This window comes from Paroedura picta, chromosome 5 (assembly GCF_049243985.1).
Source record: "Paroedura picta isolate Pp20150507F chromosome 5, Ppicta_v3.0, whole genome shotgun sequence".
Classification (NCBI taxonomy): domain Eukaryota; kingdom Metazoa; phylum Chordata; class Lepidosauria; order Squamata; family Gekkonidae; genus Paroedura; species Paroedura picta.
Window position 1 is genome coordinate 32,434,965 of NC_135373.1, and position 14,538 is coordinate 32,449,502.

The 14,538-nt window shown below is 53.7% G+C and overlaps 1 protein-coding gene across 1 annotated transcript in view; it reads left to right on the plus strand.

Annotated features, from left to right (window-relative positions):
* The first annotated feature begins 4,682 nt into the window (after window positions 1-4,682).
* Window positions 4,683-14,538, plus strand: part of FOXO6 (forkhead box O6) — a 134,257-nt gene continuing 124,401 nt past the window's right edge. Inside the window, exon 1 of the mRNA XM_077337130.1 lies at window positions 4,683-5,780. Coding sequence (XP_077193245.1) covers window positions 5,304-5,780 — 477 coding nt within the window. The 5' untranslated portion in view covers window positions 4,683-5,303. The remainder of the gene's footprint in view (window positions 5,781-14,538) is intronic.

Here is a 14,538-nt window from a genome sequence, read left to right on the forward strand (position 1 = left end):
AAATACGGTTATTTGTTACAAAGGGTTGCAGGCTCTTTAGAGAAAGAAAATCTCTTTATGTGAAGCTATACGGAACAATGGAATGTGGAATGGTATAGCCCAATCTTGTAAAATCTCAGAAAGCAGGGTGGGTACTTGGATGGGAGACCACCAGGGAAGACTCTGGCAAACCGCCTCTGCTTAATTGCTTGCCTTGAAAGACCCTTGCTGCAGAGAATAACTGGCATGTAAGGTGAATGGCGGGGAAATAGTCTGATAGGATCTGGGGCCCATTCTGTACATGTTGGATAATTAACTTTCAGTGCACTTTAGAAGATTTTCCTGTTTTGTACAGGAAAATCCAGCTGACAAAGCCCATCCAACATGTGTGGAACAGTTTTGCAAACAACAGAGGCACTAACCTTCCAAGCACACATCATGCAATCTTATGCCCACACATAAAAAACAATTGTGTGAAGTGTTCCTCTGTATATTTATTCACTTATTACGTGACTCTGTGTGCCACATTAATAAAAGACGCATAACTATCTAGGGGCCATTCTGCACCAGGATCTATGTAGCAAATTGGTTGCGGAATGAAAAAACGCCATTTTAAAGAGTGGAATTTGTCATGCATACCTGCCTTTGTAGTGGAATCCAGTTGCGTTTCTATCGTTTCCCACAGGTTTCCGGTCTCTGCAAAAATCGCTAGCCAGGAAACGATATTGCCGAGCTTTGTCCCGCCCCTGGCCGTCAATCAAATGAGCAGCCAATGGGCGGCCGTTAACATGCTCCCGAAAAGCCCCTTTCCCTTTAAGGAAGGTTTTAAAAAAAAACACGTTGCAATGAATCTGCATTGATTCGTTGCAACAGAGAGATCCATCTAGCTAGCAGGTGGTGTTTGAGCTGCCGTTTCATCGTTGCCACGCTCCCCCCCGAGTGAAAAAAAAATACCCCCCCCCCCATAAGGGTGCGATTTTCGGCCGAAAATAGACTGAAAAATAAAGGAAAAATAAACCAGCAAACGGGGCTGTGTGGTACTTGGTGACTTAAAACTGCTCTGGGGAGGGACTACAGTCGGGGAAGCCTCGCTGGGTAAATGAAGGCTCGCTGGTGCATTGATCACAGCTCGGTCTGAGAAAAAAAAATGGCGATCACTTTGCCGGAAGATCAGAGGAGAGAGCCAGGGGGAAGGACTTTGCAGAACCCGCAACAATGGTAACGCACAGAACTTTCCCACTAGTGTTGCAGATTGGTTGCAAGAGTGTAGCACTTTCCGGAGGGTGAATCCACGTTTGGGGATTTCCCTGAAAGCGCTACAACGAAGCGCTTTTTGCGGATCGGTTTCAGTAGTGTCGCAGATTGTCAATGACATTGTGCATAACAGCAAAACAGTAGCGATTTCAATTTGCAACCATTGTGCAATTTTGAACGAGTGTGGAATGGCCCTTGGTTTGGGGTGGGGGTACAGGAAGTCTATGGGTTTTCATCCACTTATCAATTACTGGTCATGTTCAAATTGTATGCAATCTGTTAAGCACATGGGCTTTCTTTCACTGGCTGTTTTGCTCTGCATATTATTATTATTATTATTATTATTATTATTATTATTATTATTATTATTATTATTATTATTATTATTATTATTATTATTATTATTAGCCGTCACTCTCAGCAAAGCTGGCTTGTGGCAGGTTACAAAGTAAAACAATACAATCCCCTAAAACCCCTATAACCTCCTAAACCCAGTAATTAAAATACAGATTACCAGAAAATGGCGGAAATCAACCCACCACCTACCCCTGTTGGGAGCCCGGCGAACAGCTGACCACCACAGAGGACATATGGTGGAGTACTCCTCCTTTGGGGGTGGGTGGGCATAGATCTTCTCTTCGCTGTACTTTAACTTGTGTTGCTCTGCAGTAGGAGAGGGCCCAGTAGCACTTTCACAGGCAACTGAGCTTTTTTTTGTGGGATAAACTTTTAATAGTTAAAACTCCCCACAACTAATTTCTCACACTAGTTGTCCTACATGTGAAGGGGGACTTGCATTATTCTGATGAGAAAGCACCTGGACTCAATTTCACCCCACCACAGAAGTAGCTGCTGTGATCTTCTGATGAATGTAATCCGGGACAGGGCGGCTGACTTCTGCTATATGCCAGACCTCTTTCCTCCACCTTCAGTTTTTATTCCAAGTTAAAAAGAAGAGTTCGTTTTTATACCCCGCTTTTCTCTGCCAGGAGTCTCAATGCTGCTTACAAGCATCTTCCCTTCCTCTCCCCACAACAGTCACCCTGTAAAGTAGGCAGGGCTGCGAGAGCCCTGAAGTGACTGCTCTGTGAGAGCATTCAGCCCTTTTACATGTGGGAAAGGCATGGGGAGGCAATCAAAACAAAGCAAATGAAATCCCTTTTTGTCCTCCCTGACTCCATCAGCCATCGCCTTTGTTGTGATCCGGCTTTCGCGTCTCCTCTCTGCACCAGAACCGTGCTGGATAACTTTGGTCCAGTCATCCGCTCCTAGCCTGATCTGCCTAACATGGCTGTTGTAGGGGTGAATTGTAGAACATCATCCAGTTTGGGTCCACATGACCGTTTATGCCCTGGAGGTTTCATGCTGGGCTGCAGGCTGGGGTTTTAGTCATGGCAGGTTGCCCCACCTCTTCCTGCACCCAAATGGGGGAGCATTGGGCCCGGTGTGCCTCATTCACCACTGATTTGTGTTCCTGCACGGGAGCTGAGACAGTGAAGTTCCCAGGGCATAAACGGTCCAAGAGAGACAAACATGGGATATAATAAATGAAGTATATAAATTGACCGTCCCCATCTCCCCCCCCCCCATACTTCAGAAAGGAAGGAAAAGTTCTCCCCATTCCCTTTCTCCATGCCATGCATGATTTTTATAATCACAATAATGTCCTGATTACTTTCATTGGAAAGCCGGAGACCAAGTCCTAGAACCTTTTGTAAGCAAAGCTTCGTTCTCTCACCCAGTCAGAGCCCCTCACTAGGCACTAACTTCTAACTTTATAACCTTAAATGTTCTAGCTTGTCGGCTTCATGACAAGGGTTCCCACTTTCGGACGTTATACATGAAAGGATCACACACACAGGGCATTGCCTCCCTAAATGTTACTGATCAAGAGTCTGCGGGAGCGGCCCATCTAGAGAGGTAGGAAGAAACACGCCGCCCACGCATTACGGCAACGTCGGAAACTCCCCCTGTCTGTGTCAAGGGAGGGGGGAGAGAATACCCTAGAGGCGTGGCTTTGGCGGATGGGCGTGGCCCAAGAGGCAGAACTCTCCCCCCGATCGACGAGGCTTTGAACGCACTACAGCGACGGGTGGGCGTGGCTTCACTCCACCGCGGCGGCCGGCTTGTGAGCTTCGTTGCCCTGGGTTACCCGCGGGTAAATCGAGAAGCGGTGACGTCACAGAGGGAGGTTCCCTTCGCCCGGCCAAGCGCGTCTTTTCTCTGCCCACCCTCCGTTCTTTTCTGGGTTTTTTTTCCCCCTTTCGGAGAACGCCGGCTGAGATCGGGCCAATGGGCGAGCGCCGAGGTCCGGGCCCTCGTGCCGCACTCCGTCCAATCAGGAGGCGGCATTCGGATCAGGTCAGTGTAACAATCTGAACCTTAAAAAAAAAAACAGAAAACCCGAAAAGACATAAGAGGAGGAGGAGGAGGGGGTGGAGCCGGGCTTGGGGCTTCCCCTTGTCCCACTGGTGGGGGAGCCCCGGTGCGCGCGGGGTCACGAGGGCGGCTGGGGAAAGAGACATGGAGAGTAGCCTTTAATAATAATAATAATAATAATAATAATAATAATAATAATAATAATAATAATAATAATAATAATAATAATAATGTATGCACAAGGAAGGAAGGCGAGATCGGGAAGGATTCGGAGCAGGGCAACTTTGCAGTGACTTGTTGGAAGGGGTCTTTGGAATCCGTGAAAGGGGGGCGTGGAGGAAGGGCGAGGCTGGGCTTCAGGGCCAGCCCAGGCTGTGGGGTGGAGGCCAGAGGAGAGGGTCGCCCTCTAAAAGTCCGTAAGAGGGATCGCCGTGCCCGCGGGGCGGCCGGGGACGCCGCCCTCCTGGGGCCGCCCTCTGTCTCCCTTGGCGCGTCCTCGGAGCGGCTCCCCGCCGCAGGGGGAAAGCCCGGCTTGTTGTGATCATGTGGCGGCTTGGCTGGAGCGAGGCGGGCAGGGCGCCCGCGCGGAGCCTCTCACGCAGGCCGGCCCCGCCTCCCGGGTAAGGTGCTGCGCGAGGCTCCGCCTCCCGCCCCGCCCCTTCCCCAGAGGTGCAGCCGGCTCGCCTGGCGGGCGGCGCGAGAGAGAGAGAGAGGGAGAGAGAGAGAGAGAGAGAGAGAGTGCGCGTGTGTATGTGAGTGTGTGTGTGTGCGCGGGTGCGCGCGCGCGTCTGTGCCACAGGCGAGGAAGAGGCGCACGAGTGCTGGCTGGCTGGCTGGCTGGCTGGCTCGCTCGCTGCTGCCGGTGGTGGTGGCCGCCGCTTCCTCCTCCTCCTCCCCTCAGCATGTTGCCATCCCGCCGGGTCGCCAGAGAGAGGCGGCGCCCGCTCGGGGCGGCACGGGCGCAGCAGCGGCGACAGCAGCAGCAGCAGCAGCAGCAAGACGGCGACGAGGCGGCGAGCGCGACGACGGGGACGACGCCGGCCCCCCGCGACGGCTGCAGGTGCTGCTAGGTGAGCGCGCTACCTGCCCGGCCAGCCCAGGTGTGCGTGTCTGAGGGGAGAGGCGAGCGGCATGCCGGCCCCGCGCCGCCGAGGCCTTTAGCGCCGGAACCCCCCCGGTGGGGAAAAGGAGAGACAGCGCGGCCGCCTCCCGCGCACCACCTCCGGGCCAGCCCGGGACTCGCTCGGCCCCTGGCGGCTCCCTCGACAGCGCGCCGGCCGCGCCTCCTTCGCTCATCTGTTGCTCGCCCCCCTTTCGCGCTCTCTCGATGGAGGCAGCCGCCGCCGCTGCCGCTCCTTGCCCCGCCGCCTGAGCCGTCTCGCCGCGGCCGGGGAGGGACGAGCGGGGAGAAGCGATGGACTGAGCCGCCGGGGCCACCCTCGCCGCCAGCCCCGCCGCACCTACCTGTCTCCCGGCTCCGGCCCGCCCCACCCCCGGCGCGCCGCTTCTGCCAGGCCCCCCGCGCCGGATCCCGCGCCGGATCGCCTCCCGACGACCCCCTGCAGGGCCATGCTGCCCCCCTGAGCGAGCCTCGCGTGGGAATTGACCCGGACGACCCCCCCTCCCGGGGGGACCCGCACCGAAAGGAAGAGAGGCGAACCGCGGGGGGGGGGGGGAGAGGCCCGAGGACCATGGATGAAGAGCTGCGGGCGCATCAGGTAGACATCGATCCGGATTTCGAGCCCCAGAGCCGGCCTCGAGCCGGCACCTGGCCCCTGCCGCACCCGGACTTCCCGGGCGAAGAGGACGATGGAGCCGCCGCGGCTGCCGGCGCCGGCGGAGGCATCGGCGGCGGCGGCGGCGGCGTGGGCTCCAAGCACCCGCTGACCGGGGGCCCCGAAGGCGCCGAGAACGCCGGAGTGGCGGCGGAGCGAGGCAAAGGCGCCCCGGCGCTGCCTTCCCTGGGCGCCGACGTTGGACAGCTCCGCAAGGCCAAGACCTCCCGGCGCAACGCTTGGGGGAACCTGTCCTACGCGGATCTCATCACCAAGGCGATCGAGAGCTCCCCGGAGAAGCGCCTCACCCTCTCGCAGATCTACGACTGGATGGTCAGATACGTCCCCTATTTTAAGGACAAAGGAGACAGCAACAGCTCCGCCGGTTGGAAGGTACACCTCCGGGCGAACCCCCTCCCCTTCCCCCTCCCCCAGTTTGCAGGATCCTCAGTGAAGTTTTTAAAAAATTATTACTGTATATTATAAAACTAACAGGGTTGAGTTACTCCGCGGAGTGCATAATCTGGATTAGTTGCTCGGCACCCCATAGGAACCCCCCCTCCCCATTTGCTTCCCTTGGGATGCGAGGAAAGGGGTTAAAATGGTGTTTTGACGCCTTCCCACTTGTCCTTGCACGCTTACCTAGAAAACAGGCTCTGAAAGAAATCGGAGTGAGTGAATTTGTCCGGGGAAACTCCGAATTGAATCCAGTCCAGAAACGTGTCTGATTTAAGTACATGGTCAGGCACCGTCTCTTCTCTGCAGGGCCCTTTATTGGAAGGGGCTGGATAAGTTTCGTGAAGGGTCTGGTGTGGACAGAGATGGCTGGTTTTGCAGCGTGAACCCCCACTCCGGGTCTGGCGCTTGTTGCCGGTAAGGACATTGCTTCTTTAGCAGGGCTGAGGTTGGAGAAGACCGGCTTCTCTCCAGGCTTGCCGGGGGGAGCGGAGGAGAATCCCCTCTTACTCATGATAGACAGAATGGATGCCGGAGATTCCTGTTGCATTGGCGACGAGGGAGATCATTACAGGGATCAGCACCTGTTCAGCTACCTGGCCCACCTACCGAACTTCCTTCCCCAAAGCCCGGGAACGGGGGGGGGGCACACACTCACACCTGTCCTTTCCCCTCTCATCGAAGCCGGATAGCACTTGCCCATCCGTTCAGACCGAAATGGTGCCTTAGTTCTCCCCCCCCCCCACCCTTGGACTAATTGGTGGAAAATCATGCAATCACAGGAGATGGGTTTTGCAGCTTTGCTCTGTGATTTGGGTCCATCGTTTTCATTTTAGATTATAAAAATTCTTCTGCAATGCCGTGTGGATTGCAGGAATCTCTGCATCCCTTGCCCCCCCCCCTTTGTACGCTTTGAGGGAGGCATGTTCCCCGGAGAAAGCCTTTGGCACAGAGTTGTTGAACACTTGGTGGGATGGGTGGGACAGTTTTTGGAGGGCTTGGCTTAGGTTGAAACTGGGCAGTGCCACTGAGTGCTTCTCCATCCCCTGGTGAAAAGCTCTCCCTGTCTTGATGGCCCAAGTGGATTAAATATGGTGTGCCTTCCCCCTTTAAAATAGACACACACACACATATACACTGCTCCTGTGAATTTCTGTTGTTCTTGGTGTGGAGGAAATATTCACCAGGGTGTTGCTGCATCTTTGGAGAAAGCTAAGCGACTGGGTAGATTCTGGCTTCGAGGCATCCTGCCTTTGACAGACAGCATGGAAAGGGATGCTCTCCCCTAGGTGGACTGGCCACAGTGACCCTTGCGAGGCTACAATGAGCAGCGGAAGGTCTGTTCTGCTGGTCTGTCTCTCTCCTAGACGTGCACACCCCCCTCGCTCTTTAGGTTCAGTTCCACTGGCAAATTTCCAGGCAGTTGCCTTCGGATTGTTAAACATTTCTGTCAGTAGTAATCGATTCCCCTCTTATTGTGATTTAATGTACGCTCAGGTCGCTCTCCCGGTCTACTTTTCTTCACTCCGCTGAGACGCCCAGCTCGGGTCTAGCTGGTGTGGAAGACTCTGCTCTTGCATGCATATTTTTGGGGGTTGCTGAGGCTAGAAGGGGGGAGAAAAGGGAAATCATGTCACGTTGGAACCCACAAGTGTCAGTGCAAAATGCAGTTCTGCTCTATTTCCTGTATTCCCCCCCCCCCAAAAAAAACCCCTTCCATCTAATTTCCGTGGTTTGGGGGGGGGCTAATTAGTAGTGTGTTGGATTGGGTGGTGATCTCAATGATTTTTTTTAGGCTGATCCTTTTTTAAGCGTTTAGAAGAACTGGTTTTTGCCACCCCACTTTCTTACTACTCAGTGAGACTTACAGTCGCCTTCCTTCCTCTCCCCACAACATCGACCCTGTGAGGTCGATGGGAGGGAGAGAGCTGTGGGAGAACTGTGACTGGCCCAGGGTCATCCAGCTGGCTGCCTGTGGGGGAGGAACGGGGAATCAAACCCGTTCTTTAAAACAAAGTCTCTCTATGTCCTGGTTGCTCGTCATTAGCTAAAGAAATGAATTGGATGCGGTTAAGGTACACAAGAACCTTGGGCTGGGGTGGGGTTGCGGACCAAAGCCATTCATTACCACGGGACTCGTGTGGGTGCCTTGACACAAATCCGCCGGCCAGTCCCTGCATGGATCATGCACCTGTTGCTGGTCCTGTAAGACTGAGGAGTCTCAGGAGTACCCATCTGAGATTTCAACTCCAAAAAGGTAGCAGAATTGCTGAGGAGGCCAGTGGAACCTTAACAGTGATCAAAGCTGATTTCAGCCTAAGCTTTTGAGAACTGGTGTTCAGTTCCCCAGATGCCCCCGACGTGGTGACAGTATATATTCAGGCACTTTGCAAATAGCTCTGTACTCCAAGGTAAAGCGGCGGCCCCCTTGCATCTTAAAGACGAACAACGCTGGCCCCAGGAAAGAAGCTTCCATTCTCCAGTGAGCCTACTGCAAGGCCGGCTGAGTCGACGTCGTTCCTACATGCATGGCCCAAGTTTTCACGAAGAGCCCATAGTGGAGCTGTGCTTTGTCTCGGTTTGTGCTGTGTTTCTTTGCAGTAAGGTAACTCTGATGCCGTCTCTCCCCCCCCCCCCTCCAAATTTCTCAGCACCAAGGGCCAAAATGGCACAGAGTTCAGTAAGAGCCTGTCGCCTTTCTCTCTTTCTTTCATCTAAGTAATAATGATTAAAAAACAACTCATTGGGGAGGTTAGATTCTATCTGCAAGGAAGTCTCTGAGGTTTTTGGCAATGGCCGTGGGCAAATGTCACATGGGTGTCGAAGTGCGCACAGCAAGCTGTCAAAGCCCCAGTGATCTTTTTGCTGTCAAGTCACAGCAGAGTTATGGCCACCCCACAGAGCTTTCAAGGCAAGAGGCATTCAGAGGCCTGCTGGCACATCATGACCCTTAGTGGCCTCCCATCCAACTCTACTTCATTTAAAAGATCTGATGAGAGCAGGCTAGCCAGGAATACATGGTAGCTTCCCGTGCTTCTGTTTCAGCAATGTGATTCTCTGCTTGTCATCTGGGAAGCTCCCTGCTCAAAAGCTGGTTATGCTCCCCCCCCCCCCCCCCCGGTACTGCAATACTTCTTCACCTGGCTGGTCCAGCCTAGCCTGTTCTCATCAGATCTTGGAAGCCAAGCAGGAGCCCCTGGATAGTACGTGGATGGGATACCCCCAAGAAATTGAAGGCAGGCTACCCAAAGGCAGGCAATAGCAAACCACCTACTCTTGCCCCCTCCTCCCCCCATAACTCCAGGGGTCACCATATGTCACCACCGTGCTTCTTCCCTCTGGCTTCTTCCATGCACGGGGTCCCGGATGGAGCGAAATCTCCAGCTCAGCCCGGGGTTGCACGGCTCAGATGTTCTACACGAACGTTTCCTGATTCTCCCCACCCATTCCTGAAATCAGAGCTGCCTGGACATGTCCTTAGAGGGTGCCAGCGTGCTTCCACTTAAGAAAGTTCATCTGCTTGGCAGCTGGCGTTGCTGTCCCCAGAGGCGCCTGCATTTAAGTCTTGAGTAATGAGATGCCTTCTCCGAATGTGCCCCTCTGCCTCATCCCCCCCCTCCCCCTCTCACAGCATGCTGCCGCACGGGGCTTTCCTAGGACTGTTGCCGTTGACCAGGTCCTGCAGGTAGATCTGGAGTTGCAGCAGGAATATCCTGGGGAAGCTTTTATGGGTCGGAGCAGGAGAGCTGAATGAAATCTAGTCGGGAATCCCTGTATTGCAGGGCTGACGGCTGGCCCTGGCACAGCGGGTGAACACGCGAGGCTGACTTCTGCAGAGGTAGGCCGTCCATCTACCTGTGAATGGCAGTGGTCCAGCAGGGTCTCACAATAGGATCTTATGTATCATGTGCTTCCCAGTCCTTTTAGCTGGAGACACTGGGGATTGAACCGGGGACCTTCTGGATCCAAACCAAATGCATTACTGTGGAGCCACAGTTCCTCTGTATGGCAGGTGAGGTGCACAGTGAAGGCCGAGTCTCAGTTGACCTGAAGAAGAAGAAGAAGAAGAGAAGAGTTGGTTCTTATGTGCTGCTTTTTCTCTACCAGAAGGAGCCTCAAAGCAGCTTACAGTTGCCTTTTCTTTCCTATCTCCACAACAGACACCCTGTGAGGTGGGTGAGTCTGAGAAAGCTCGGTCAGAACTGCTTTATCAGTGCCCTGGCGAGCCCAAGGTCACCCAGCTGGCAGCATGTGGGGGAGCGTGGAATCAAACCTGGCTAGCCAGATTAGAAGTCCCCCCTCCCAACCACCACACCAAGCTGAGTTCCAGCCAAACTAGCCAGCAGAGTACGTCCGAGGAGCTGCTTGAATCATTTCCGCCATGCAACCCCGGCAGGGTTTACAAAACACATTGTGCAATTTTATTCTTTGAAGAAAGAGAAACTCAAAACCGAGGAAACGTAATCGTTTGAAAACTTGCATTTTCCTGAACGCACCAGCCAAAAGCCGTGGATCTAGAAATTTGAGACCGCTCGATCGGCATAGAGGTGTTTTAGGAGTGCCCTAGTTGGGATGCTGAACGGCTCAAAACATATGTTTGCCCAGCTGCCTCTGGTGTGAAGGTAGCACGATTGCTGAGAGATGAAACTTGGGGAGAGGAAAAGGAAGAGTGCACCTGTGCACCCCTTCATCCTGTGACGAGTCTCCTGCGGAGGTGTCAGGCCTTCTGGTCAATGCAAATCTGCCATTTCCCTTCGGACACCCTTCTAGAAGTGCAGCTTGACGGCTCCAAGCCCTGAGGGGGCCCCTAAAGCCAGGGTAGGACAGACTCTTGATATATACTGTAGAGTCAGGAGAGAGCTCCCCGGTTTCTGATGCATGGCTGGGGAAGAAGGCATTGACATTCGTCACCCCGGGGGCTCTGCCCTTTTGGGACTCCCCCTAAAGAGCAGCTGTGGAATAGCAGCCACCAATGCGGCATGCCTCTCTCTTCGGCCGTGAACACGTCGGGTGGCTGTTCCGTCACATCCTCGACACCCGCTGGGAAGTTCAACCGGCTCTGGAGAGAGGCATGCCCACAGGCCTCTGCAGCAGGCCAAGCTGGAACTACCAAGGCTCTTCGGCCATGCCAGCCGTGCCAGGGTTAGGCAATGACTCACCGTACTCCCCGGCTAGCAGGGAGCTGTGCGGCTCATCCTCGGATGGCTTTGGGCTAAGTGGGTCGTGGCTCTGCTTGCCCCTAGCGCAGTGGTTCTCAACCTTCCTAATGCCGTGACCCTTTTATACAGTTCCTCAGGTTGGGGTGACCCCCAACCATAAAATTATGCAAGGGTTCTTTCACAGAAATTAAACCGAAACTGACCAATGGCGTGAAGATCCATTGTTCACGATTGTATATAAACTGGTTTTCTTCCGGGGTTTCTCAGTTCAGTTGTGCCTCTTGTCCCGCCATGCCGATCTCGCTCTTTTCTGCTGCTCCAGACAGATGAACACTGTATCTCGATCTACCCCGCAAAGCTGTTGTGTGGATTAATTGGAAGAGGAGCGATGTCAGCCACTGTGGGACCCCCCCTTGGAAAGGAGGGCAGGGTACGAACCGAGTAACGAAAACCAATGATTTTGCAGTAACTAAAACAGTGGCAGTCCCCCTCCCCCTCCCCCCCCGGCCAAGCTGCTTGCCCTGCCACGACCCCTGTGAAAGGGTCACTTGATCCCCAAAGGTGTCCCAACCCCCAGGCTGAGAACCACTGCCCTAGAGGCCAGTGGGTCTACGGGGCAGTGGCTTATCATGAACGTTCCCCATCAATGAAATAGTCAGTCTATCCCTGAAATCTCCCACCCATCTGTAAAATGGGAATAATACCGCTCTACCATGCGAAGACACTGCTCTGTCTCTCCCCCCCTCCCCTTGTGCATGAGCAGTGGACAAAGAAAAATCAGGCTCCTGGACCCAGGACAGCAATGATGCAAGACCGATGACTTACAAGAGAAGCTGGTTTTCCTTTGAAGGGTGGGGTCCTGATTGGGAGATCAGGGCACAGAGGTTGACAGCCCTATGAAGTGTAATAATTAAGTGGCCAGTCTGGGATTACGTTGTGCTTAGAATGGCCAAGAGCATTGCAGGGAAGGGGGACAGGGCAGTCTGCAGGGAGGAATATTATCAGGAAAGGACCCTTCGTTTTTCCCTCTCCCACACTCGAGCATGATGAGCCTCGGCCTCCAGACAGGGAGGAATGTGTGCATGGGGCAGAAGGAGAGCTCACTTGACCTGGGTGTATGTGTGTGGGGCGGGAGGCTGATATATTTCTCACACCAATATATGGCGATTAAGTTGGACGAGGAGCTTCAAGATAGTCTGGAAAGGAAACAATGTTTTGTGTAATTGGTGCATTAAAAAGAAACCGCTTTCTTCCTCATGCCCAGTGAGGACTTTCTGGAGATGCAAGTTATTTGGCCTCTGGAGAACCCGCCTTTTCTGCCAGGAGCTTCCGGTAGCCCCTCCACTGTTTGCGAGATAGTCAGGTGATTAAAAATGGTTTGTTATCGTATTTCAGCCAGGTAACTCTGGTGTGGGCAGGCTGCACTGCCCTGTGGCTTCTCCACCTCTGGAGTTCTGACGATCTTTGCATGAGGTCGAGACGACTTTCTAAGAGTCAAACACCAGTTTATTACATCAGATTAGGGGTTTGTGGCTGTAGGGTTTCCGTCACCCTATTTCTCCCAGAGCCAGTTGTTGACACATGGCTTTATTTTGTACACCTCCCAAAATGTTCCTTGCATGCTTTGGTGGCCCTGATCTGGATGGCTCAGGCTACCCTGAGCTTGGCAGATCTCGGAAGCTAAGCAGGGTCTGCCCTGGTTAGTACTTGAATGGGAGACCCCCTTCCCCCCCACTCCCAAGGAAGCCCAGGGTCACTCTGTAGAGACAGGCAAACCATCCTTGAATGTCTCTACATCACCCATGACTTGACAGCCAAAACAAGGGAGTTTAGTTTGTTGTACGAAGCTCTGGATCTGTGCTTTGCACATGGCCCTGGAGGACACCGAATTCTTCTCCTCCCCCCCATCTTAATATGCATTTTAGCAACTCACTGTCCCTTCTGCCTGTCGGAACCACTTTCTCCAGTTAAATCTTTTCCTGCAGAGTCTGAATAAGGCTTTCTGCCCACCCCACTACAGAGAACCTGAAGCAAAGTGGGTGCTCGGTCTTTCGGTAACAAGCTTCGTGGCGTGCTGTTTATTAAAGACCCCCGAGGGACCCAATGCTCACCTTCCTCCCTGCCCCAGGTTCTGAAGCCCTGCAGCTTGCAAGAGACTCCTGGCTGCCCTTCTGCACCTGTTGGGATGGGGACACGCCTGCCAAGATGTCGGACTTAAGCTTTTAATTGGGCACACCTTAGACCAGCGATACAGTGCGTGTAACGCCAGGGGAGGGCTCAGCAGTGGAGGAAGCCGAGAGGGAATCATGGCAGGGAGGGCCACCCGACCAGCCCACCTTCAAGGAGGGATTAGGAGCAAAGATTTAAACCTCCCACTAGACCCCTCAATCCTCTCTCCTAAAGCCAGTAACGAATCCTGTCTCCTGTGCGCCGTTTAACTCCCATCTGATCATCTTTCCTTGCAGCTAACGTAGATCTTCTGTGCACCAGGGTTTATAGGCCTCCTTTGGGAGAAGTCGTTTTGGAGGGGAAGAGGGGAGGTAGAGCTCATCAAGGCCCCAAAGGGAGCGACGGCATTTTTGGAGGGGGGGGGTGGTGGTGGTGGAAAGCACCGATTCTTGTCTCCTGAAATCTCGGCTCCCTGGCTGGCCTGCATTACTGCCTAGCGTAGCTTTGTAATTAGGTTTGAAATACGGCTCTCTGTAGCCCACTGGCTGTCCCTGTGTGGCTGGTATTGCTTTTTCATGGCGGGTGGGAAGGACCAGGGAGCAAGAAAGGACCCCCAACACAAAGGAGCAGAGACACAGTTCATCTTGTCTGCAAGGGTTGCCAACCTCCAGGTGGGAGCTGGGGAACTGCAACGATAACCGATGGCCAGACTGCAGAAATCACTTTTAGGAATTTGTTTAAAGCATTTGCTCCACCTCCTGGAGACAATGGCCAATTTGGGAACTGGACTATGTGATGGTAGGAACCCGACCGAGGCCCCTCCTCTGCCTACATCCCCACTCCCAGGCTCTACCCTCAAATTTCCAAATATTTCCAAACTCAGAGTTGGAAATCCTATTATAGGCCCACACCGTGAGGGGAACCTGCCCTATGTAAACCCAATAAAGCTGTGTTCTTTCTTTCCTCAAAGAGCCTCTCTTTGTCCTACTTGTTGTCAGTCAGGGCCTGGCCAGTAACTGCATCACAGCCCCCTCCTTTTTTAAATTCCTTTGGTGTGCTTGAGTGGGTGGGGGGAGGGTGACTTGAGGTTCAGGGATGTTGGGTGCATCTCTGCTTGAGGGACCAGAGGAGCACAAGTTCCCAGTATTCTTGGGAGCTGAGAATTTCTGGCTTGGTGACTGCGAGTGCTCCGGAGCCCGTGTGGTGTAGCGTGGTTAAACTAAGTGTTGGACTGGGATGCGGGAGACCCAGGTTCGAATCCCCACTCGTGCTGAGGAATCTCGCCGGGTGCCGTGGGTTGTTTTGGGGGATGAAATACAGGAGAGTAATAGAAGCCGCTTTGGGTCCCCGTTGGGGAGAAAGCTGGG